Genomic DNA, 26790 nt, shown 5'->3' with positions numbered 1-26790 from the left:
AACATTCTCGCGGGTGATTCTGGGTGTGTGTCGTCAGAAAGCTACAGCAGAAAATTGTTTTGTGCCTTTTGGCATGCAGACACCATATTACTTTCAGCAGACAGTGCACCGCTGCTCTCCTGCTACTGTGAATCCATCTCTCATTTTCTCTCTCATCTTCCAATGTAATCTTTACTATCTACTCTTTCTTCCTCATCCGACTTCCACTGCCAACTCTGCTCAGCCATCGTGAACCGAGCAGCACAATTTCCAACTCTGCTCTCCCGCTATTGCCATGCTTCCGAGCTTCTCCATGTTGTCTGTCCTCGGCTCCCACCTCTGTGAAAGCTACAGAAGACAAACATTTTCCCCCATTCTTTGGCTACTGTGAACCGAACAGCACAGCTTCCGCTGCCACTCTGCTCTCCTAAGTTTCTTGTCATTTTTCCAGGATTATCCATGCAGGCGCCATACCCATGGAGCCTGATCAGATCTCCGCTGCAGTTTTGACCATTGTAAATACCTCGCGCATTATCCAGCAGGATGTGCAGTACCTGCAAAACTGGGCAAGAAAGCGACGATTATACTGATGAGACATGGACACAGATGGCACGGAATGTGGCAAATGGGAGATCATGGTGCTATTGGGCCAGGTTCATGCTGTGGAACACCAATTCTGAGCCCGGGAAACAAGCACAGACTGGTGGGACCGCATAGTGTTGCAGGTATGGGATGATTCCCAGTGGCTGAGAAACTTTCATATGTGTAGGGCCACTTTCATGGAACATTGTGACTTCCTGTCCACTGCCCTGAGTGCAAAGACACCAAAATGAGAGCAGCCCTCACAGTTGAGAAGCGAGTGGCCATAGCCTTGTGGAAGCTTGCAATGCCCGACAGCTACCGCTCAGGCAGGAATCAGTTTGGAGTGGGGAAGTCCACTGTGAAGGCTGCTGTGCTGCAAGTAGCCAACACAATCATTGACCAGCTGCTATCAAGGGTAGTGACTTGGGAAATGTGCAGATCATTGTGGATGGCTTTAATGCGCTGGGGTTCCCTAACTGCAGTGGGGCGATTGACGGAATGTATACTCCTATCTTCGCCCTGGAACACCAGGGTGGCCAGTACATAAACCACAAGGATACTTTTCCATGGTGCTTCAACCAATTGTGGATCACAAGGGATGTTTCACAGACATCAGTGTGGGATGGCCGGGAAAGGTTCATGACGCTCACATCTTCAGGAACTCTGATCTGTTTGAACAGCTGCAGGAAGTCACTTACTTCCCAGACCAGAAAATTACTGTAGGGGATGTTGAAATCCCTATAGTTATCCTCGGGAACCCAGCCTAATGCCTTAATGCCATGGCTCACGAAGCTGTACACAGGCACCCAGGACAGTAGTAAGGAGCAGTTCAACTATAGGCTGAGCAAGTGCAGAATGGTTGTAGAATGTGCGTTTGGATGTTTGAAAGCATGCTGGCGCAGTTTACTGACTCAGTTAGATCTCAGCACAACCAATATAACAATTGTAATTGCTGCTTGTTGAGTGCTCCACAATATCTGTGAAAGTAGGGGGTGATGTTTATGGCCGGGTGGGAGGTTGAGGCAACTCGTCTGGTGGCCAGTTTTGCACAGTCAGACAACAGGGCGATTAGAAGAGCACAGCAGGGTGCGCTGCACATCAGAGGGGAGGGATAGCTCAGTGGTTTGAGCATTGGCTTGCTAAACCCACGGTTGTGAGTTCAATCCTTGAGGGGGCCATTTAGGGATCTGGGGCAAAAATTGGGGATTGGTCCTGCTTTGAGCAGGGGGTTGGACTAGATGATCTCCTGAGGTCCCTTCCAACCCTGATATTCTATGATTCTAGTGAAAACCAATTTCATGACTGGCCAGGGTAAGGTGTGAGAGTTGTGTTTGTTTCTCTTAAAGTTACCCACCCTCTCTCTATATATATGAAAGGAAATAAAGTCACAATTGTTTAAAAACCGTTCTTTATTATTGTTGACAAAACATTGAGAAAAATCAGAAGCTAGATGGGGAGGGGGATATTGGGTTGGGGGGTGGAGGAAGAGGGAAGGACAAGTCCAGAAACCAAATCAAAATATAGGATATTCAGCTTTCTGCTGCTTGTGCAATCCTCTGGGGTGACTGTATGGGTCTCCGTAGCATCCCCCCCACCATGTTCTTGGGCATCTGGGTGAGAAGGCTATGGAACTTGGGGAGGAGGGAGGTGGTTATTCCAGGGCTGCAGCGGCAGTTTGTGATCTTGATGCCTTTCCCATTAGATCCACCATACAGCGGAGCATGTCAGTTTGCTCTCCATGAGTTTGAAAACAGCATCCTGCCTGCTCTGTAACTGAGGTGATTGTATTCCACTTCACGTGTTGGTCACCTCTCCAAAAGTCTCCTCAAGTAATTTCCCAGCATTGGGACTCAAAAGTATCTAGAAATGGGTGAATTTCTTCTGGACTAATCATAGAATCATAGACTTTAAGGTCAGAAGGGACCATTATGATTGTCTAGTTTGCCCCCTCTGCAACACAGGCCACAGAATCTCAGCCACCCACTCCTGTAGCAAACCTTGAACCTCTGTCTAGGGAAGACATGCTAAATTGATGGGAGAGCTCTCACCTATTGAAGCCTGTACTCCACCTCCCTCCAACACTATGTTCCATCATGGATCTTTCTCAGGGCTGGTCTACACTAATGCTGTCGGATGATCTGTGTTACACTACTTCAGTTACATAACTCTCCGGTTGACTCAGCACGGTGTGGACACTGCTGTAAGTCAGACTAACGTAGTCAACTTGAAGTAGCGTACCTTAGATCAATTTACAGCAGTAGCGTAGACCAATCCTGAGAACGATGCAGGAAAGAACATAGCCCAGTCACCAGGATACTGTCCGGCAATGTGGGAGACCCACTTTCAAATTGTTTCTCCCCATCAGACAGAGCGGGGATTGACCAGAATCTCCCACTTCCCATGGGGTAATCACTGGGTTAAAGTCTACAAGGGCAATAGAACCAATACCGCCTCTTCCATTCCCATCCATTTTGTCAGTGTGGCCCTACATTGTCTTTGCTTTGATATCGAAAAGTATCCAGGAAGGAAAGGAAATTTTCCATTTCTGGTCATGCTAAATAGTTCCTTCAACCCCACAGGACATTTCTGTCAATGTTTTCAATTTGCCAAACATTTAAGGAATTTTCAGATTTGGGTCAGATTGAACTGAATTTGTTTTTGAATGTTTTATAACCACCCATGAAACCAAAAGTCAGCTATTGTCCCAACTCTATTCATTTCTCACTCTCTGTATCCCGAGCTGTACAATTCTCAGAATCCCTATTCTTCACAGTCCATACCCGCAGAACTAAAAGTAAGACTTCATAGCTAACCTGCTGATGTGGTATAAACATCTAGTGTCTGATATGACTTTTTCTTTCTGTTTAATTTATGTGCTACAGAAAATTCATCCTTTCCATATTATTTTGTATTCAGTTCAGTGCAGATTCTCACAGTGGACGCACATACACACCATGTTCTCTTTTGGATATGTTACCCTTGTTCTTATTTGTTTTGTTGCTCCCTTAACTTTAAGTAAAGGCCATTGTGATGGAAATCACCTTTCTCCTCCACATGAATGGATACAAACCAAGTAACAATCTCTACAACAACCCCACAGAGGACATAAAAGGCTGCAGAGGATCAGGAGTGTGTACAAAACTCCCTTTGGTTCAGCCACAGAAACCACACACTTCATACTTGCAACTGCATATCGAAACCAAACCCACTACAAAGCAGAGGGAGAGATAGATTAGATGCCCCCCTCTTCTTTCCCAATACAAATAGATCTATGCTTTCAAAGCACATCACATATATTCACACATGTGAAACAGGTGCCCCCTGGAATTTTGCTGAGAGAATAGCTTAATAAAGCCCTGATCTTAGTTGGAGCCTACAGGCCTTGTTGGAATACAAACAAATGAACAACAATAACAGTAATGAATAATACTATCATGGGATCTGTGAAATTATATTAGAATGGGCTGGGAATTGAATTCACCTGTTTCCACTCCCCATCACTATTACTGTACTCAGTTAACAGATTAAAGAATTAGTTAGGAGTTTATTCATTGCTTTCCTCAGGGCATCCTTCACTTCCGTGTTCCTCAGGCTGTAGAAGGAGGGGGTTCAACATGGGGATCACCAGCGTGTAAAACACTGAGGATTTTGTCCGTATCCATGGAATAGCTGGAGGTGGGACGTAAATAAATGAAGAGTTGGATGCCATAAAATATTACCACTGCAGTCAAGTGGAAAGCACAGGTGGAGAAGGCTTTGCGCTGGCCCTCAGCAGAATGGATCTGCAGGGGGAGATGATATAGAAATAGGAGAGGAGAACAGTCACAAGGCTGCTCACTACAATACAGCCAATGAAGGCAAACATCACAATCATTGATGTGGGTGTCAGAGCAGGAGAGCGAGCAGTGGGGAATGTCACAGAAGAAATGACTGATGTTGGAGTTGCAGAACGACAGCCGAAATGTACAAAATGTGTGTATCATTGAACCCACAAACCCCACAGCGTACACCCCAACCACCTGCTGTTTACAAAGCTGCCTGGACATAGTGACTGTATAGAGCAGCGGGTTACAGATGGCCATCTAACGGTCGTATGCCATCACAGCCAGCAAGAGACACTCAATATCTGCAAAAGAGACAAAGAGATACATTTGCACAGCACAGGCCATGTAAGAAATGCTTTTCCTCTCGGCTAAGAAATTCAGCAGCATCTTAGGGGAAATTGTTGAGGAATAGCAGAGGTCACAGAAAGACAAATTCCTGAGGAAAAAGTACATGGGGGTGTGGAGTCGGGGATCAATCGTGATTACAAGATCATGCCCGCATTCCCCACCAGGGTGATGCCAAAATCAGTAGGAACACCATAAAGAGGGGAACCTGCAGCTCCGGACGATCTGTCAGTCCTGAGAGAATGAACTCCGTCGCCTCCGAGTGATTTCCCTCTTCTCCTCTGAACAGAGATCAGGCTATTACAGAGATGTGGACAGGTGGATGGTGCAGAAAACCTGTCCCTTCTCTTTAATGAAGTAAGTTATGATAAATGGAGATCAGTTTCTCAATGGACATTAGTACCCGTTCCGGGAAGGGCTTCATCCACAGAGCCAGATCTTCACAGCTGGTCATTCCAGGTGTTTGATAAAATGCACAGGCTGTGCAAATACAATGACAGGCAGGTTAATCATGGCCCACACAAATACTCCTGTTCACTAATCCGAACAGAAAGCGGTGACTTGTGACTTGCTGTGAGAGAATCAGTCTGAAGGGATTATTCCTTAGCTAAAGAAGGGGTGAGAGTAAAGGAGTGTTAATCTTTTTACCCTCTTTGGGCAAGGGGAGCTCTGTGGCTTGGCATGTCCGTTTGGGGTAAATTTGCTTCCTGTGCTAATAAAGCTTTTTGGAAAAGCCCTGGCTTCAGTGACTGTATAATTGCCTATTTTTTTCCAACCAAAAGTGGTTGCTCCTTTTGCTGAAGGGGTAGGAATTGGGGCTGAGGCTTTTGGTGCCGGAGGTCTGGAATTCAATACCTGCTGATCCCCATGGTGTCTGCGTGTTTGTGTGTGTGACTATAATTTGGGACAATAGCACATACCTGCTGAGAAGAGAGAGAGAGATGTGTTGGTGTTTCCTCATAGACAAAAACTGTACGTTTGGAGCATTCGGAAAGCTTTATACAAAGATATGTGATCTGTGGGACATGATTCCAGAAGCAACTGGGAATACCTGAGCTTAGAGAGCTAAACACCTAATTAATGCAGTCAGTTAACCAAAGCAACCCTCGGTGTAATTGGTGCCCTTGGGATTAATTAGACCACTCTTTCTAACTGTATTATTACTGATGCAATTTCTAGCAGAGTTACAGAATATGAGGTTTGGGGTATTTCATCCTGCTGTTTTCAGTGCAAGCTGGGTTCTGTGTAGAGCTGATCCACAAAGGGTTTTTTTTTCTGGAGACCAAAATCTTTTTGCTAAAATCTTAATATTTTGACTCAGAAATACCACGGATGTGCCTCTGATACCACACACCACCAATCTCTTCCATGGGCCAGTCTCCCAGGCTGGACTACATCCCCCATTATGCATGATGGTCTCTCCTCTTGCTGAAATTCTCTGGAAGATCACCAGAGTCCCACAGCCATGGTTTAGGGAGGAGGGGAGTTTGGTATTTTGATGGAAAGGTTATAATTTCCAGTGAAAAGACAAGGAGTACTTGAGGCACCTTACAGACTAACAAATTATTAGAGCATAAGCTTTCCTGAGCTACAGCTCACTTCATTCGATGCATCCAATGAAGTGAGCTGTAGCTCACGAAAGCTTATCCTCCAATAAATTTGTTAGTCTCTAAGGTGCCATAAGTACTCCTTTTCTTTTTACGGATACAGACTGACATGGCTGCTACTCTGAAACCAGTGAAAAGACAATTTCTTGGAAAAAATAGTTAAATGGAGAATCCAATTTCAAATAAAAAAAAACTTCTCAAGTAAAATATTCAACCAGCCTTAGCAAGAAATTTGCAATCAAAGGAACAGAAAGTTAGATACAGGTGAAACGTTTTAATTGTTTGCAGGTAAAGACGATATCTTCTCAGTCATTCCTGATTTCAGAGTAACCTCATTGTCCTGGCCCCAGTAGGTGGAATGTAAAACCTGTAAGTCATGTAAGAACACTCCAGATTATCTAGCTATTTATAGAATGCCAATCACCAGAGTAGCTTATGTCCTTCTGTTGATAGGTTACTCCCCAAAGTAGGAAAGGTATTGCTTGATGGAGACCACATGATGACCAGAGGAGCTCAGGAGGAGACCACAGCATGCTACAGATTCTGCAGTTCACAAAACTATCCCTCTTGATGATATTATCTGCACACAGAGCTCAGCTGTAAACTGCAAATACATCTACAGTTAACTCAAATATCCTTTTGTCATCAAAGATGTTAATTTTTGATAAGGATGGCGTTATAATTTCACTGTGTCAAGTTATACATTTTCCCGTTCCAAACGATCGGCAAACTGCTCTGTTGTAAACAAAGAAATGTGTTTCTACTTAATTTTGTTTCTAACAGTGTGGTGGGAAATTAACCACGCATTGTGTTTGGACCAGAAAAAACCTGAGGCTCCTTTTTTCAAGCATCCACATACAGGTAGAGTCAGCTGGAGCTGCCCTGGCGTAAACAGAAATACAGGAGCTTAATTGCTGAAAACCCAATTTGTTAAACCACTACCTTCAACAGCATTTTCCTTATTTGGCAGAGTGGAAGCTTAACAGTAGCTTTGCCTGACTTGGAGTTCAGCAAACAAGCTTTTCCTGTTATTGACTGGTGTTTCCTTTGCAGTTAATGGGTTTTTTTTTTTTTTAACTTTTAGCGGTTATGGTTACATTTCTTAAGCTGTGCTGTGGCAATTGCCCCTTAATGGAATTTTCCTCACTCTTTTCTATGCTTCATATACACAGTTAGCTTCACCAAAGTTTTAGGCCTATTAGTTTAGGCCTACTAGAGTTTCCTTCACATTCCCCCCTTTTGTGCCTTTTTGGCACCACTAATTAGTCCCTTACTTCTATATCCATGAGCCTGTTAATTTTCTCCTTTTGTCCTCCTGTTCTTCTGCCCAAACTGTGTCACACATTTCATTTACAATCATTAGTGCCACCTGCTTCCTTGCGCTGAGGTTGGCAGGTCTAGGGCTGGATAGGCAATGATAAATACATTTCTTACAGCAACAAGAACATAACCCTATGCTAAACAGTGGTAAAAGCAACAGCATTTCCATGGTGAAATATCATGTGGTTGGGATTGTTGTATAGCTTTAGCCATGAAACACAATACATTAGTCTGGGTACACAAAGTAGACATTGTATACGCAGTATTAAAGGCATTCTTTTCGGCTTGATATATATTTTGGAGCATGTGAATTTGTCCCTGTAATTTGGAAATTTTCTGAACCTCTGGTAGTATTGAAAGCAAATTTTGGAATGGGTCAGGTACTAAAGCAGTCAAGTTAAAGGGTATCTGGAACCTAAGGGTTAATTGTAGAGTTTTAGCCGCAGGCCAATGAATGATATGATTGCCTGCAGCTGTGGTGAGATTAAAATGTACATCATTCAAGGTGGTGGTTTCAAGATGCACACAGCTATTATTAGCTTGGAAAAGTAGGCATCTTGTCAGGGTAATCTCATGTCCCATACCCTCCCAACAAATGTCACGAACAGTGACAACCTCTCCTGGTTTTAGTTTACATACACACTGAAGTTGAGGGAGCTCTAACGGCCAGAGTGTCCATTGGCTTCCAATCCCTACCCAAATGTCGGGCATTACTCCAGGAGCACTGACTATGAATTGGTTGGGCATACCAGGTAGTTTAAGTTCCCAGATGTCTCGGTGAATTATCCAATCCCACATGCATCCTCCCCACGGACCCAGCAGGATTCAGTGGGTGGGAGCCTATAACCCTCTGATCAGCCCATACGCTTGGAAGGAGCACTGTGAACATCTGCATCTCCATTCAGAAAATTTCCAAGTGTGTCTCCACAGCCACAGATTACATGGAATCCTGGGGTATTTGTAAGGGCAGTAGGCCATGCCGGATGTTCAAGATCCTTTTGAATGGCCTTAAACTGGTCATTCAGAAAATTCTGAACCTCCGAACAAGCCAGATCCCACTGCAATGGCTTTTCAGAATGGTGATACCTAGTACCATTTCTGTTAACAGCTTTTGGGTCATTGAACTAAGGGTGGATATAACGTATAATTCACTAACACCAGCCTGAACCTGGGCTAGCTGTGCTCCAGTAATAAGGCCCCTGGCTTTTTCCAGCTGTCCCAGTTTTTCCTCATGTTGCTGATCTTTATGGATATTCCAGATTGCAGCTACACGATTTGCACCATCCCATAGGTGTTCAACCAAGTCCCTTTTCTTTCTAGCGGAAATCCAGGTGTGTTGCTGTACCAACCGAATGGCACCTCCTTTTAAACCATTAGGATATATAGAGGTAATCTGAAAAGTAGATAAGGGTGGTGTAAATTTTATAGTCCCTAGTATAGCATGTATTACAGTCCATCGGTATCCCAACACACTGACACATCTCTCCCTTGTGAAGTATTAGACCACATCTGTTGGCTAAACACCTTCCCAAAAAGGCTGAGAGACATCACATCAATGGCCTAGGAAGGGGTATATTACAATAGGGCACAGGCCAATGGTCAGTTACTTGGACATTTTCAGTACCGGTAATTTTTTCAGCAGCAGAACAAACTTTTTGGGTATTTGTTTGATTATTTACCAGTTGGGTGATTAAATAACAGTAAGGGCCGTTTTTTATCTATTATGCTACAAACTCCAGGAATGGCCATCATCTTTGTCCCACTATGGGCCCCCTTTATTTTAATTTCTGAGTTTTGGGGCTCAGTTGCAGTGATATCATATATTTCTATTTACACCATCCCATCGGTTCTCCACTCAATCATTCACTCATATGAACGGTCCTGAATCTTAAAAAAATTTCTCTGAGAAAAATTTCCATAAATCATTGAAATGCAAAGGTTTTGTCCATTGGGTTTTATTTGAATATAGGGTATCGCCTATATTTGGGTAGGTTGTGGGGGAGGTGGTGAGGTTAATGGAGGAAGGGGTGGTGGGGTTAATGGTTGTGGTAACAAGGTGTTTGGATATCCATTGTCTGGGAGCCAATTAGGGAGGACAGTACATCCCCAGGGTACTTGCCCAACGTTGCAAGCCCCCAGGAGAAACCACAAATACCAAGTAGTGCCACATTCCCAAGCAAAGTGTCCACAACTCCCTCCTTGCCAGTAAACAATACTTTGTCTTTTCCACCAGGGCCAATTCTCAATGTCTTTGTAGTCAGGAATCCCTGGACTTTGGTGGTTTCAGCAGAGCGAGTGTTCCTTCTTCTTTCTTGGAACAGCCGTGCTTTAGCATTATGCAGGGGAGAGGTTACTAGCACATCACCCTGTGATGGTTTGGTTCTCGAGCAAAGTCCAAAGGCACAGTAGTTTTGTCAGTGGATAAGGGAGAAGTGACCAGCTTTTCACCTTGTCCTTCACTCCTGCTGTCCAGAAGGAGCAACAACGCCAGAAGAAAAGATAGACTGATCATCAGTTGGAGAGCCATTACAGTGAGAAATGTGGGCAGGTAGTCAATTCTTGGCACTTCACAGAGGTGTTGATTATTAACAGGACTTGATAAGGGTCTTTCAGCATGGGGCCAGGGCAGTTCCTTGCTGATGGACCTCTACATAGATCCTGGAAACTCCTGGTTTCAGTGAGTGGCAAGGCTGCTTATATAAACAGACCTAACACATTTTGTTAGTGCCTGACAATAATTAAGCATTATGTCATCCATTAAATGACTGTCCATCTGAGCCAGAGCCAGTGGGGGCACAGCCAGTAGTCACATCGAATCCCCTGTTAGAATTTCATGAGGGCTGAGTCCAGTCTTTCGATTGGGAGTGGCCCTCATATTCATTAATGCTAAAGGGCATTTGGCCACTTTAAATTTGTTTTAACAACAGATCTTGAACAGTTTTTTTTCAGAATCCCATTTTGACGTTTTACTGTCCCAGCAGACTGCGGGTGGTGGGGGCAGTGGAGATTGTGTTGGATGTGTAAAGCTACACATAACTTGTTATAATTCGTTCAATAACATTAGGTCCACTATCACTGTTGCTACTCACAGGTATGCCAAATTGTGGTACAAAATTGTTAAATAAAGTTTTACAACAGTTTTAGACTCTGCCTTTTTACAGGGAAAGGCCTCAACCCAGTTGGAAAATACATGAACTAAAACTAACATAATTACAACATATAGACATTTAAATAAAATCAATTTGAATATTTACAAAAGGTCCCCAGGAAGGGGGATGTGCTGCCTGCCTAACCTTGACAGCTTTACCAACACTATGTTGCCAGCAGATTACACACTGTGGGCAGTATTGCTTAAAATATTCTTTTTTTACAAATACCCTTGCTGATTGCAGGCAAAACTGAGGAATTACTCCCCATATTTTCCTGTATTTGTTTTATAGGCAGGCTACCAAAACAGATTTAAAATCTTTTTCCATGTTTCTGGCTTTGACTGTCTGCTGCAACCACAACTTTGGTCTTTATTTAAAAACATTTTAAATCTTGTAAAACATTAAGTCACCTTAAGGATTAAATGCTAAATACTAAAATTAAACAACACTAGTTTCTCTAGTCTGGCAAAAGTATTTTTGGTTTTACAATTTTAAAACAACACCAAGATATCTTAAACTTATAAAACAAAGATTGTACACACCAGGAGTGGTTTTTAGCTAATTTGCCTAACTTGTTCATAGTTAAATGATTTCACTTAAATAACCTTTTGCTTGGATTATTTACAGAAGTTCTTCAAGAGAAATGTGCCCTTTGTTCAAAGGAATGGCTGCAAAGAAACCAGGAATTTTCTTTTTATAACACCTTCTTTTAACATTCGTACAAAGTTTCACTACTTAATTTCCTCCTGTAACTATAGGTTAAGCTCTCACTTTCTTTCTTTTAACTTCCTCTACTGTGGTTGCCTGCTTGTCTGGGCCTGATCCTTTTTCTTTTTTTTCTTGTTGCATTATTTCTTTCCATGGACACAGGCATTGTTTCACTACCAATTTAGCAAGGATGGTGGGCTTTTTGACTAACCCCCCTTTTATTTATTTATACACACATTTATTTCTCATATCTATATGCATCTTATTTAACAATAACCTTAATTCTTTATGTCCGGACTTAATACAACCTTCCCCTCATTTGAGGTGGTAACAACCCCTCAGCACCGGTGCTTTGTAGGAAAGGATAGTAGGAGGGCTAAGGTCAACGGGAAAGTTAGGGAGTACAGCAGTATTAACAGCATGGTAAAATGGGGGAGTTACACTCACTGACCATAGGAATAATGACTCCTTGCTGAATGCAGGAGGTAAGAACAGGTTGGATTTTTCCTTGGACTGTTTTGATAGAGGGTACTGCTGCACCTTGGGAAAGGGTCTTGCTGGGTTTAGGCAAATCTTAACGAGTTGGGCAGACCAAGTGCACCCAACCTGATTGGCATGATTGGCTCACAAGGCTTACAAGGAGGGAGAGACCTTAGCCAGCAGTTTCTGTTGCAACGAGGAAGGGTTGGGATCGGTCTTCTCCTGTAAACTGCCAGGACCTCATTGTGAGCGGGATCAGGCACGTCCAGATACACACCATTTGGGGTACAGCAGATTATACAATTTAATTTACACAGCAAGTCTTTTCCCAAAAGGTTAGCAGGTGAACAAGGGCTTAGGAGGAAAGCATGACAGTCAAACAAAGGACCGATAGAAACGGACAGAGGTGAAGAGAAGGAGTGGGGAATAAGAGTATTGTCCACCCCTACCACTTCTGGATCAACCAGGGCAGTAGGAACATTTACTGTATCCAGTGGCCCATTTGCTTGCAACAGTAACATGCGCCATCACTGGGTCCCTAGGGGAGGTGGATGGTGGGGACTTGGTTTGGCCTTCCTCTTCTCCCCCCGCAATGGGCAGCTATTATGGGGTCCCTGTATGTTCTGGAGAGGGAAGGTCATTAACATAGTTTTAATGTGGCGGTGAGAGTAGTTGGGTTTTATTCAAATTCTTACTTTTACTTAGTTTACAGATGCTATTTTTTTCTCCAGTCGGCTTTCTTTGGGCAGACTGTGAGAATTTTATCTAACAGCTTCTACTGGATTTTATTAACTTTTCCTGGTCATGGCCTGGATTTTGCTTGGGCCAATGAGCTTCTTCACAAAGGTGACTCAGTGTTTCCCTAGGCATGATGCCTCGTAGCTGCTTTAAATTTGCCCATGTAGGGTTATAACAGTTTATAACAATTTGCAATTCCTCTTTGAATTGAACAGGGTCCTCTCTTATTTTTGGAAATTTTTTAAGTAAATTATACAGTTCCATAGGAGACCAAGGTGCATGTGCAGACACCGAGATCTCATGACCTGAAACACCAAAGCCCGGGAATTGGTGCAAGGAGAACATTTCCTTGGTACAGGGAGACACTGTCTGAGGGGTGAAAATAAGGAGCTTGTGTTACTTAATATTTCTTGTGGGCTTAGTTGGATTTAAATTCCTTGCCAATTTTCTTTTTATCTCTTTTAATTGTGTTGTAAATTATTCCTGGGAGTCCTTGTGACTCCTCATTTGTGATTCACGGCGGAGTTTTTGTTTGGTTTTTTTTCTTCTGTTTCTTCATGCCAATAGAAATATGCCTCACACTGACATTGGCCAGAAGTGCACTTCTGAGGTGCACAACCTTGTCAAGGTCAAAACACTCCCTCTAACTTTAAATTATCCCTATGCTGGTATACCAATTCCAATTTTTCCAGAAACTTGCAAGTGAACTAGTGTGTTCCTTTTGGCAGGATGTTGATCCATTTTGACTCACTGGCCCCCATTTTAGCTGATGAGTGCAGGAATCCCTCTTGGACTCCCTGGCTCCCAGAATCCCTACAGATCCTTCACTCATCCCACTCACACAGGGAAGGTTTGTTTCGGGCCTCCACGACTGTCTTACAGCCCCCCTTCAGCAAAGAGCGTCGGCCAGTGCCGCATACTCTGTCTCTTTGGGCGAGGTGATCAGACCAGTCAGTGGCTTTTCAAACCGCCTTCAGGCGGGAACCAGAGACAGGGGAGGAAAGAAGCTACGGAAACAGACCATCAGAGGATGGAAGGGATGGGATCACACACTCCTAGACCCAGATAGGCCCCTTGCCAGTCATGAGCCCATGGCTTCGTAGAGTGCTCTGGGCGTCTTCCTGTGACTCACACTCACACCTGTCTACTGATCTTCACTTTCACATTGGCACATGAAACCAAGTCTCTTCATGACCTGCCCAAGTCTATCCATGACCAGCCCAGCCAAACTCAGTGGCTCTTCCCGGGGAAATCAAACCTAGATGGGACTCTAACCCATCCCAAGGGCGTCAGGCATGTCTGGCAGCAAAAATCCAAATAGAGCATGCAACTCACCCCAACCGAGAGCCTACGGGCAGTCCTCCACCAGAAACCCACAATAGAGATTTCAAAAGGTCTCTTACCTTTCAGATAGGCCCTGGATCTGGCGTGGAACTGCTCGCGGCCCTCTGGTTTTGGGGGTCAGCTGTCTATCCGAGTCACGGCACCAAGATCGTGGTGGAAAATTAACCATGCACAGTGTTTGGACCAGAACAAATCTGAGGCTCCTTTATTCAAGCATGCACATAGAGGGAGAGTCAGCCAGAGCTGCTCTGGCATAAACAGAAATACAGGAGCTTATATTGCTGAAAACCACAATTTGTCAAACCCACTTACTTCAACAGAATTTTCCTTATTTGGCATATAATGCAAGCTTTAACTGTAGCTTTGCCTTACTTGGAGTTTAGCGAAACAAGCTTTTCCTGTTATTGACATGTGTTTTCTTTGCGGTTAACTTATTTTTTTTAACTTTTAGTGGTTATGGTTACATTTCTTAAGCTGTTCTGTTGCAATTTTGGAATTTTCCTCACTCTCTTTTTATGCTTCATATACACAGTTAATTTGACCAAAGGTTTAGGCCTCTTAGTTTAGGACTCCTAGATTGTCCTTCACAACAGTAACCAGAGTCACCAAGCAGGAAGGGAAACAAAGGAAGCCCAAAAAAGGTGAGGAAAAAGCAGCAGGGAACATCCTTCTACATACACATTTTGTCTTCTGGTAACCAGGTGGAAATCTTTCTCAAAGGAGGAATAGGATTCTAAAAAGAAGGTGGAGACATCCCAAGGTGCTGTGCACTCTCTCTCTCTGTGTCTCTGCCCATTGATTCACTGCATCTGAAGGGCTAAAGGAAGCAGCCACTGGACTGGGGGATGGATCATGACTGAAGATGTTAGGTCAATAAGACTGCTGAAAGCATGTGGTGAGGAAAGTTTAGCATTGAATTTCACATCATTTGTTAACATAGGCAGAAGTTGCATTCTAGCTTTATTTTTCTTGTAACGATGTCTGACTTCTATGCCACCTTCTTTGCACTCACTTAAATTTATTTTTGTAGTCAACATAATTTATTTTATTGTTTTATCTAATCCAGTGTGTTTAAATAGAAGTGTCTGAGAAGTTAAGTTGCATGCATGTTTGTGATATTAAAGAAATAATTGACAATATAACTTGTATTTTCCAGGAGAGGATTGGGCAGCACAGGACATACATTTCTGGAGGGAAATAGAAGAGGGGGGGTGTGTTGGGGTCAATCTGCAGTATAACCAATGGAGGTGAGAGCCTGAGTGTCATCCAACTATTCCTGCCCAGGCTGCAGTTGCACACACATGCTCAGGGTGCGATTTGCATGCTAGACGATTGTTTGTGAGTGGCCCCGGTGAAAGCCACTTCAGCAAGGCATTGCAAGGTTGCAGGCAGGTGTGCCACAGCTGCTGATTAGTCTGGGTTTGACCCTGGTATGTCACAACCTTGGAAATTCCAGTAACACCAAAGATGTGGTGCTGACTGACAGTAGTTTGATTGACATGAAAGGGTGAGGTCACCACAGGGATGGGCCCATACACTGATCCATGGCTGCAGATGTACAAGGCCATTGTGGTCATCACCTACCCCCAAAGAGACACATAGCAGGTGCAGTGATGACTCTTCCCTTCTTCACTATGGTAGCAGAAATTATCCTGCATGGGTGTGCAGGCTTGGCTGGTATTATCAGTGCTCCAGGGCATGTTGGCGCCTGCTTCTCCAAAGTGGTGCCAACCTGTGAGGCATTGCAGGGTTGATTGTATTAGGAGGAAAAATTGATGATCCAAGTCAGCTACATTCTTTTGTATAATCTGTGGGAGAGGGGTTAAAAAGAATGGACGCGAAATCCTGGTTCCCTGAACACCAGTAGAAACATCCATCAGCCAGCAATCTCTGTATTCAGAAACTCCCAAGTATGTCACTCCAGGGCTGTGCCGAGGAAACACTATGTCCCTACTCCTCTAGGAACTACAACTACTCCTCCTACCTTCCTGTGCCTCCTGTGACCTGGAGGTGCCTGGGGAAGTCCTCACTGAAAATGCAAAGGTCAGGGCAGGCTGCAAAAAGGAGAACATTCCCCAAACTGGTGGTTAACACTCAAGATCTCTGCAGCATCTCTACAGATGGTACTACAAAATATCTCCGAGCAGGCCAGCTTCTTCCCAATTCTGTTGTTAGTTTAATATTTCCTGTAAGTTATAGTCCATGCAACAGAGTGTGATGTTGCACCCTGTCAAGGTTCCTTCCCCACTCTGAACTCTAGGGTACAGATGTGGGGACCTGCATGAAAACCTCCTAAGCTTACTTTTACCAGCTTAGGGTTAAAACTTCCCAGGGTACAAACTATTATACCTTTTGACCTTGCACTTCCACTGCCACCACCAAACATCTGGGTTTATTTTTGAGAAGAGTTATTTGGAAACGCTCTTTCCCCCAAAATCCTCATCAAAACCTTGCATCCCCTGCCTGGGGAAGGCTTAATAAAAATCCTCACCAATTTGCATAGGTCACCACAGACCCAAACCCTTGGATCTAAGAACAATGAAAAAAACATTCAATTTCTTACAAGAAGAATTTTAATATAAGAAAAGGTAAAAAGAATCACCTCTGTAAAATCAGGATGGTAAATACCTTATAGGGTAATTAAATTCAAAACTAGAGAATCCCTCTAGGCAAAACCTTAAGTTACAAGAAAGACACAAGACAAGAATATTCATTCTATTCAGCAAAGTCTAATTTCTCAGCCATTAAAGAAATCATAATCTAACGCATCTCTAGCTAGATACTTACTAAGTTCTAAGACTCCATTCCTGTTCTGTCCCCGGCAAAAGCATCACACAGACAGACAGACCCTTTGTTTCTCCCTCCCTCCAGCTTTGAAAGTATCTTGTCTCCTCATTGGTCATTGTGGTCAGGTGTCAGCGAGGTTATCCTAGCTTCTTAACCCTTACAGGTGAAAGGATTTCTTCTCTGGCCAGGAGGGATTTTAAAGGTGTTTACCCTTCCCTTTATATTTATGACACACCCCATATGCTTTCTAGTTTATGAGTTGTAAATATGACATAACTGGAATATGTTTTATGCAGATATGCCATGTAACATATCTCTGCAAAGGTTATGATCTACTGGATATATTCATAGTATTTGTATGCATGTATCAGTTTTCTATTCGAAGTTATGAATATTAATACTTGTTTGATTTTAGGTAGCCTCAATGAAGCGGTTGGTCAGCTTCTTGAGAAAAGACTATTCTCCATAAGTGCCCAGTCAAGAAATACTTAAGCTAACAATGAACTTTGAGAGATGCCAATCCACATCTGAGCTATCCTGGAATGTGGCATTGTCCTGTAAGAAACTGAGTCACGCATGGACATGTGATTGCCTATGTTACTCCAAAACTCCATTTTGGAGCTGGATTCTCCATAGGAGAGGGGAAGGGGTTTTCCACCCACAAGAGAGAAACTATATAAGCCCCTGAGGAAACCCCTCCTTTGTCTTCAGCTGGCACAAAGATAGGCCCTCCACCCCGAGGAGATGTCTGAAAGAAACTGGAACAAAGGACAGTAACTACAAGGGTGTGAGTGATTGCTGGACCCAGACTAGGAGGAAGTCTAGTCTGTAAAATAGACTTATTGGAACATCTCAGAGGGTGAGATTTACCTGCATTTAGTTTTTACTGTATTAGGCTTAGACTTGTGTATTTTGTTTTATTTTGCATGGTAATTTACTTTGTTCTATCTGTTATTACTTGGAACCACTAAATCCTACTTTTGTATTTAATAAAATCACTTTTTACTAATTAAGTAAACCAGAGTATGTATTAATACCCATGGGGGAGGGGAGAGGACAAACAGCTGTACATATCTCTGTATCAGTGTTATAGAGGGTGAACAATTTATGAGTTTACCCTGTATAAACGTTATAGAGAGTGAAATGGATTTATTGGTGTTTGGACCCCATTGGAGCTGGACATCTGAGTGCTGGACACAGGAGCACTTCTTAAGCTGCTTTCAGTTAAGCCTGCAGCTTGTGTGGGACGTGGTTGAGACTTGGATCTGTGTTTGCAGCAGGCAATTGTGCCTGGCTCAAACAAGTTAAAGTACTGAAGTCCCAAGCTGGCAGGGGAAACAGGCTCAGAGGTAGTCTAGACACATCAGGTGGCAGTCCCAAAGGTGCAACCTGCCACACAGAGTTTAAGAATAAAATTGCAAAACAATGTAGTGGGAGTAGGGGAAGGATAGGACAAGAACCGATGGACTTCAATTGCAGCAAGGACGGTTTAGTTTGGACATTAGGAAAAACATCCCAACAGTGAGGGTGGCTAAGCACTGGAATAACTTGCCAGGGAAGATTGTGGAATCTAAACCATTGGAGATTTTCTAAGACCACCTGTCAGGGAGATAGGACTAGATTTCCCAACTGTTCTCTTTGATCGGCAGCTTCTCTGAGGCCTGGTTTATGCTTAAAAATTAGATTAACCGAGACCCGTCGCACAGGGCGGGGAAATTTTTCACACCCTGTGCGAGGCAGTTAGCTTGTACTGATCCTCAGTGTCATTCTTCCATTGACTGAGCTACTGCCTCTCGGACACATGGATTAACTACAATGATGGAAAAACCCTTCCAACAATGTGGAAAGCATCTGCACTATGGCGATGCTGCACACTATAGCTGAGTCAATGTATTGGTCTTAGTATAGACATTCCCTGAATTGATGAGGGAGTTTCCCCCTTCCTATTCAAGCGATTTTTCTCTCCTTTTCCATCATTCTTTTTCCTCCCTTGGTAAAGCTCTTTCCTTCTTTTGAAAGGTAAATATGTTCAGAAAAGTTGAAATTACTCCTCTCAGGATAGTCTCCTTCCTTCCCCTCCCATGAATGTCATTTCAATTAAAGGCCAAAATGCTCTGAAACTGACTTGTTTGCCCATCATGTGGTGGTGCCTCTTTGTTTTCCCTCCCTTCACTTACAATGAGTGAGGATGGAAGCAGTACCTGCTCAGAACCCTAAAATCAGAACGTAATATCAAGAGGTTGAATCTTTCCCTGTTTGCTAAACACACCAACTTTAACCCTTAATACTCTGGAGCTGCTTCCTGGGATGACTTTGAGGTTTGCTCCCTGGAGCATCTTTGCTCCCAGGAAAAGAGGTGTGCACAGCACATGCAATTCATATTGTTGTTGTGTCTTTCCTTGTGCAAATGGAACACAGAGGGCCAGAGAATCACCTGGTCTCTGAAGCTGACTCTCCAGTGAGGCCTTTTGAATATAATACGAAACTGAGGTGACTGTATTTGACGTCATGTGTTGGTCACTGGTGGTTACCACTGAAGATCTCTGCAGCAGCTCTGCAGCTGCTGCAACATCGGATCTCCAAGTATGCCACCCGCTCCCTCCCTCCTGTAATCAGATGTGCTGTTTTCCCTGCCAGCCTGGGCCTCCAGAACCCTGCCTTGATGAGACAGACATGCTAGCCAGCTGCAAGACAGACCATGGGTCCGGGTTAAACCCCAAAACTGCAGATCTAGGCTGAAACCAGCTTAGCAGAATACCTGTCTCCAGCACGCAGACACCCAGCTCCCAAAGGGATCTAAACCCCAAATAAATCCATGTTACTCTGTATAAAGCTGTTTAATGGTTATTTATTTAGTTATCCACAGTAGAACAACTTTGAAAGGAGAGATTGAGAGAAAATTTTGAATATATTTACCCATCAAAAGAAGGAAAGAGCTTTACAAGGGAGGGAGAAGAATGATGGAAAAGAGAGAAAATCGCTTTAATGGGAAGAGGGAAAAACCCCCCATCAAGTCAGGGAATGTCTATACTAAAGCCATTACATTGACTCAGCTACCATGTGCAGATACGGCATAGTGTAGATGCTTTCCACGTTGATGGAAGGGTTTTTCCTTCGATGTAGTTAATCCATGTCTCTGAGAAGCAATAGCTAGGTCAATGGAAAAATGACACTTAGGGTCAGCACAAACTAACTGCCTTGCACAGGGTATGAAAAATTTCCACGCCCTGTGCGACAGAGCTCTGTCGATCTATTTTTTTAGGCCTAACCAGGCCTTCAAAAAGCAGCTGATGGAAAAGACCAGTTGGGAAATCTAGTCCTATCTCCCTGCGAGGGCAGCAGAATCACCTTCTGTACTTTTTGTTCAGGCAAGTTGAAAATATTCCAGCTCTCCCAGCTGATTGAGCCCAATGTCAGGCTGTGTGTGTGTGTGTGTGTGTGTGTGTGTGTGTTTGGTATGCAGTTGGCACTGTGTGTGTTGTGTGTAGCGGGGGTTACAGTAAAGCTGAATATCAAGTGTTGGCAGATGTGTGTCCCTTGCCCTGCGCAGTACTCTGGCTGGCGTCCCCCCTTCTCCAAATACAGGGCTTCTAGTGGTTTCATAGAATCATAGGACTGGAAGGGACCTCGAGAGGTCATCTATTCACTCCCCTGCACTCACAGCACAACTGAATATTATCTAGACCATCCCTGACAGGTGTTTCTCGGGCCTGCTCTTAAAAATCTCCAATAGTGGAGATCCACAAACTTCCTATGCAAATTATTCCAGTGCATAGCCACCCTCACTGTTGGGATGCTTTTCCTAATGTCCAACCTAAACCATCCTTCCATGGGTTCTTGTGCTATCCTCCCCCCCCCCCGCCCTCTGCCCACACACACACACACACACACACACACACACACACACTCTTTTGCAGTTTTATTCCTAATTTTATTCCTAAATTCTGTGTAACAGCTTGGGTCACAGAAACCACTTTGGAACTGCCACCCGATGTCCTGAGACATGAAATTGAACATTTCACCCTCAAGGTGGATGCCCCTAGCCACCAGCTTATAAAATCATTCTCTCTCTCTGGCCCTGTGATGCTTCCCATGTTTTGTCCACTGATCTCAGCTGGGGCCTGAAGATCTTGTAGGAATACAAAAAAACTTAATCATAATAACAATACAGTAAAGAACAATACTCCCACGGGCTCTGAAAAATTACTTTGTAATGGGCTGGGAATTGAATTCACCTGTTTCCACTCCCCACCACTCAACCGATAAAGAGTTAAATAGATTCAAGAACTGGTTAGAAGTTTATTCATTGCTTTCCTCAGGGCATCCTTCACCTCCGTGTTCCTCAGGCTGTAGGTGAGGGGGTTCAACATGGGGATCACCAGCGTGTAAAACACTGAGGCCACTTTGAACCTGTCCATGGAATAGCTGGAGGTGGGACATAAATACATGAAGAAGAGGATGCCAAAATACAGGACGACTGAGGTCAAGTGGAAACTGCAGGTGGAGAAGGCTTTGTACCAGCCCTCGGCAGAGTGGATCTGCAGGATGGTGAAGATAATATAGACATAGGAGAGGAGGATAGTCACAAAGCTGCTCACTCTAATGCAGCTCATGAAAGCAAACATCACAATCTCATTCATGTGGGTGTCAGAACAGGAGATTGCCAACAGTGGGAGGAAGTCACAGAAGAAATGATTGATGATGTTGGAGCTGCAGAATGACAGCCGAAATGTACAACACATGTATATGATTGAATCCACCACCCCTAGAGCGTACACACCAGCCACCAGCTGTTTACAAAGCTGCCTGGACATGGTGACCGTATAGAGCAGCGGGTTACAGATGGCCACATAACGGTCATACGCCATCACAACCAGCAAGAGGCACTCAACATCTTCGAAAAAGAAAGAGAGATGCATTTGCACAGCGCAGGCAGTGAAAGAAATGCTTTTCCTCTCAGCGTAGAAATTCAGCAGCATCGGAGGGGAAATTATCAAGGAAATGCAGAGGTCACAGAAAGACAAATTCCTGAGGAAAAAGTACATGGGGGTTTGGAGTCGGGGATCAATTGTGATTAACAAGATCATCCCCCCATTACCCACCAGAGTAACACCATAAATCAGTAGGAACACCCCAAACAGGGGGACCTGCAGCTCCGGATGATCTGTCAGTCCTGAGAGAATGAACTCAGTCACCTCCGAGTGATTTCCCTCTTCCATCTCCTCTGAACAGTGATCAGGCAGCTACAGAGATGTGGGTAGGTGGATGGTGCAGAAAACCTGCCCCTTCTCTGTAATGAAGTAAGTGAAGATAAATGGAGATCAGTTTCTCAATGGACATCAGTACCCATTCAGGGAAGGGCTTAGTCCACAGAGCTAGATGTTCACAGCTGGTCATTCCAGGTGTTCGATAAAATGTACACGCTGTGCAAATACAATGACAGGCTGGTTTTCATGCCCCCCACACAAACACTCCTGTTCACTACTCCAAACAGAAAACAGTGACTTGTGACTCTGCTGGGAGAGAATCAGTATGAAAGGATTATTCTTTAGCTAAAGAAGGGGTGAGAGTAAAGGAGTGTCAATCTTTCCACCCTCTTTGGGCAGGGGAGCTCTGTGGCTTGGCATGTCCGTTTGGAGTAAAGTTGCTCACTGTGCTAATTTAGCTTTTTGGCATTTCCTAGAGCCTGTATGAAAACCCAGAGACATCTTGGGAAGCCCTGGCTTCACTGACTAGGTAATTGCCTACTTTTTTCCTACCCAGCAGGTCGCTCCTTTAGCTGAAGGAGTAGGAGTTGGGGTTGAGGCTTTTAGTGCTAGAGGTCTGGATTTCAATACCTGCTGATCCCCATGGTGTCTGTGTCTGTGTGTGTGACTGTAATTCAGGACAATAGCACGTACCTGCTGAGAAGAGAGAGAGAGATGTTTCATGTTTCCTCATCAACAGAAACTGCCTCTTTGGGACATTTGGGAAGTTTTATACTAAGATGTGTGATCTATGGCACATGATTCCTGAAGGAACTGGAAATACCTGAGGTCAGAGAGATATAACACCTAATTAATGCATTCAGTGAACCAAATCTACCCTCATTTAATTGGTGCCCTGGGGATTAATTTGACCTACTCTTTTTTACTGTGTTATTAAATGATGCAATTTCTACCAGAGGTACAGAGTATGAGGTTAGGGGTATATTTCATCCTGCTTTTTTCAGTGCAAGCTGGTTACTGTGTACAGCTGATCCACACATAATGGGTTTTTTTTTTTGTCGAGACCAAAAGCTTTTGGATAAAAACTTAACATTTCAGCTCAGAAATACCATGGGAGTGTCTCAGATACTATGCACCACCAATCTCTTCCATGGGCCAGGCTCCCAGGCTAGACTGCATGCCCCATGATGCATGATGGTCTCTCCTCTTGCTGAACTGCCCTGGAACACCACCAGAGTCTCACAGCCATGGTTAAGGGAGGAGGGGAGTTTGGTATTTTGATGGAAAGCTTATAATTTCCAGGGAAAAGATAATTTCTTGGAAAAAATAGTTAAATGGAAAATCCAATTTCCTTTTAAAAAAACTTCTCAAGAAAAATTTTCAACCAGCCTTAGCAAGAAATTTGGAATCAAAGGATCAGAAAGTTAGATACAGGTAAAATTTACTAATTGTTTGCCACTGTAGCTCATATCTTCTCAGTTATTCCTGGTTTCAGACTAACCTCATTGTCCTGGCCCCAGTAGGTGGAATGTAAAATCTGTAAAACATGTAAGAGTACTCCAGATTATCTAGCTATTTATGGCATGACAATCACCATGGTATCTTATGTCCTTCAATTGTTAGGTTACTCCCCAAAGTAGAATCATAGAATCATAAAATATCATGGTTGGAAGGGACCTCAGGAGGTCATCTAGTCCAACCCCCTGCTCAAAGCAGGACCAATCCCCAACTAAATCATCCCAGCCAGGGCTTTCTCAAGCCTGACCTTAAAAACTTCTAAGGAAGGAGTGCCCCTACTTATACATCCCAAAATGCCACTGGCCTTCTTGGCAACAAAGGCACACTATTGACTCATATCCAGCTTCTTGTCCACTGTAACCCCTAGGTCCTTTTCTGCAGAACTGCTGCCTAGCCATTCGGTCACTAGTCTGTAGCGGTGCATGGGATTCTTCCGTCCTAAGTGCAGGACTCTGCACTTGTCCTTGTTGAACCTCATCAGATTTCTTTTGGCCCAATCCTCTAATTTGTCTAGGTCCCTCTGTATCCTATCCCTACCCTCCAGCGTCTCTACCTCTCCTCCCAGTTTAGTGTCATCCGCAAACTTGCAGAGGGTGCAATCCACACCATCCTCCAGATCATTTATGAAGATACATAACAAAACCGGCCCGAGGACTGACCCTTGGGGCACGCCACTTGATACTGGCTGCCAGCTAGACATGGAGCCATTGATCACTACCCGTTGAGCCCGACGATCTAGCCAACTTTCTATCCACCATGTAGTCCATTCATCCAGCCCATACTTCCTTAACTTGCTGGCAAGAATACTATGGGAGACCGTGTCAAAAGCCCTGCCAAAGTCAAGGAACAACATGTCCACTGCTTTCCCCTCATCCACAGAGCCAGTTATCTCGTCGTAGAAGGCAATTAGATTAGTCAGGCATGACTTGCCCTTGGTGAATCCATGCTAACTGTTCCTGATCACTTTCCTCTCCTCTAAGTGCTTCAGAATTGAAAAGATAGGTTCACTCATTTTGCTTGATGGAGATCACATGATGACTAGAGGAGCTCAGGAGGAGACCACAGCATGCTACGGACTTCTGCAGTTCACAAAACTATCCCTCTTGTATGCATATTATCTGCACACAGAGCTCAGTTTAAGATGCGAAATAGATCTATGAGTCAAATAGATATAGTCATGCTCTCATTGCAAATATTAATACATTTTGATAATGTATGTGAAGTTATAAGATTACACTGTATCATGTTATTCATACATGTTCCAAACTGAGGCTGGCAAACTTGTCTCACTTCAACAAAGAAATGTGTGCGCTGGTTAATTTTGTATCTAAACAGCAACCAGAGTCATTAAGCAGGAAGGGAAACAAAGATAGCCCAAAAAGGTGAGGAAAAAGCAGCAGGGAACATCTTTCTACAAAAGTTTTTCTCTTCCAGTAACCAGGTGGAAACGTTTCTCAAAGGGGGATAGGACTATAAAAAGAAGGGGCAGACATCCCAAGGCACCGGTCTCTCTCTCCCTCCCTCCACCCTCTCTCTCTGTCCATTGATTCACTGCATCTGAAGGGAGAAACGAAGCAGCCATTTGACAGGGAGAGGGGTCCTGACCTAAGAAAATTGGTAAGTAAGTCTTCAGAAAGCATGTGGTGAGGAAACTTTTGCTTTGAATTTCACATCATTTATTAACTTAGGCAAAAGTTGCATTCTAGCTTTATTTTTCTTGTAACCATGTCTGACTTCTATGCCTTCTCATTTGCACTCACTGAAAATCTATCTTTGTATTCAATAAACTTTATTTTATTGTTTTATCTAATCCAGTTTAAATAGAAGTGCCTGAGAGTTGCATGCGTATTAGCTTGTAGCTTGTATTGTCCAGAAGCGGACTGGACAGCACAGGACGTATATTTCAAGAGGGAAATCGAAGACTGGGGAGTGTGTTGGGGTCACCTTTAGTATAACCAAGAGTGGTGAGAGCCTGAGTGTAACCCAACTATTCCTGGCTAGGCTGCAGTTACACACACATGCTCAGGGTGTGATTTGCATGCTTGACGGTTGTTTGTGAGTGGCCCAGGTGGAAGCGACTTCAGCAAGGCATTACCTGAAGGTGTGCCATAGCTGCTGATTAGTCTGGGTTGGACCCTGGTATGTCACAGCCACCAACCTAGAAAATATCCCAGTAACACCAAAGATGTGGTGCTGACTGACAGCAGTGTTTGATGGACATGAAAGGGTGAGGTCACCGCAGGGTTGGGCCCATGCACTGATCCATGGCTGCAGATGCACAAGGACATTGTGGTCATCACCTCCCACCAAGGAGATCCCTGACATTTCCAGTGATGACTTTTCCCTTCTTCACTATTGTAGCAGAAATTATCCCCCATGGGTGTTCAGGCTTTCCTGGTATTATCAGTGCTCCATGGATTGTTGGTGCCCCATTCTCCAAAGTGGTGCCAACCTGTGAGGCTTTGCAGGATCGATTGTATTAGGAGGAAAACTTGATGATCCAAGTCAGCTATATTCTTTAATATAATCTGTGAGCGAGGGGTTACAAAGAATGTACACAAAGGCCAGCTTTTCTGAACACCACTAGAAACAACAAACAACCAGCAATCTCTGTATCCAAAGTCTGTCACCCCAGGTCTGTGCCCAGGAAACACTATGCCCCTACTTCCTCTAAGAGTCATGCTCATAACTCCTCCTCCTGGTTTCTGTGTCTCCTGTGACCCCGAGGTGCCTGGGGCAGTCCTCACTGAAAATGCCAAAGTCAGGGCAGGCTGCAAAAAGGAGGATATTCCCCAAACTGGTGGTTAACACTCAAGATCTCTGCAGCATCTCTGAAGATGCTGCCACAAAATATCTCTGAGCATGCCAGCTCCCTTCTGATTCTTTTGTTAATTTCATTTATTTCCTATAACTTATAGTCCGTGAAACAGAGTGTGGCATTGCACCCCATAATTCTTTATAGAAATATGCTCATGGCTGTAAATATGACATAACTGGAATATGTTTTATGGTAGATAGGCCATGTAACATATCTCTGCAAAGGTTATGATCTACTGGATATATTCATCCTGTTTGCATGCATGTAACATTTTTGTATTCGAACTTATGAATATTGGCTGTGTACTTGTTTGTTTTAAGTAGCCTCAGTGAAGCAGTTGGTCAGCTTCTTGAGAAAAGACTATTTTCTGTAAGTGCCCAATCA

General features: G+C 43.8%; 1 protein-coding gene, 1 long non-coding RNA gene and 1 pseudogene across 2 annotated transcripts; 1 reads left to right on the top strand and 2 right to left on the bottom strand.

The window, feature by feature from the left end:
- Positions 1 to 3759: 3759 nt before the first annotated feature.
- LOC119856845 lies at positions 3760 to 5599 on the bottom strand (annotated as a pseudogene).
- A 307-nt stretch (positions 5600 to 5906) lies between these two features.
- Positions 5907 to 23413, top strand: LOC122460766. Its single transcript, XR_006282258.1, has 2 exons — positions 5907 to 6236; positions 23359 to 23413. It is a non-coding gene; the product is annotated as an uncharacterized LOC122460766 (long non-coding RNA).
- On the bottom strand, positions 20758 to 22270 carry LOC119857175 (olfactory receptor 5W2-like). Its single transcript, XM_038405717.2, has one exon. The coding sequence runs from the start codon at positions 22080 to 22082 to the stop codon at positions 21144 to 21146; it is 939 nt and encodes a 312-aa protein (XP_038261645.1). The 5' UTR covers positions 22083 to 22270; the 3' UTR covers positions 20758 to 21143.
- Positions 23414 to 26790: the final 3377 nt, after the last annotated feature.

Source organism: Dermochelys coriacea, chromosome 6 (assembly GCF_009764565.3).
Source record: "Dermochelys coriacea isolate rDerCor1 chromosome 6, rDerCor1.pri.v4, whole genome shotgun sequence".
Classification (NCBI taxonomy): domain Eukaryota; kingdom Metazoa; phylum Chordata; order Testudines; family Dermochelyidae; genus Dermochelys; species Dermochelys coriacea.
The sequence above is the reverse complement of the archived record's forward strand: the minus strand, read 5'-3'. Positions and strand labels throughout refer to the sequence as shown.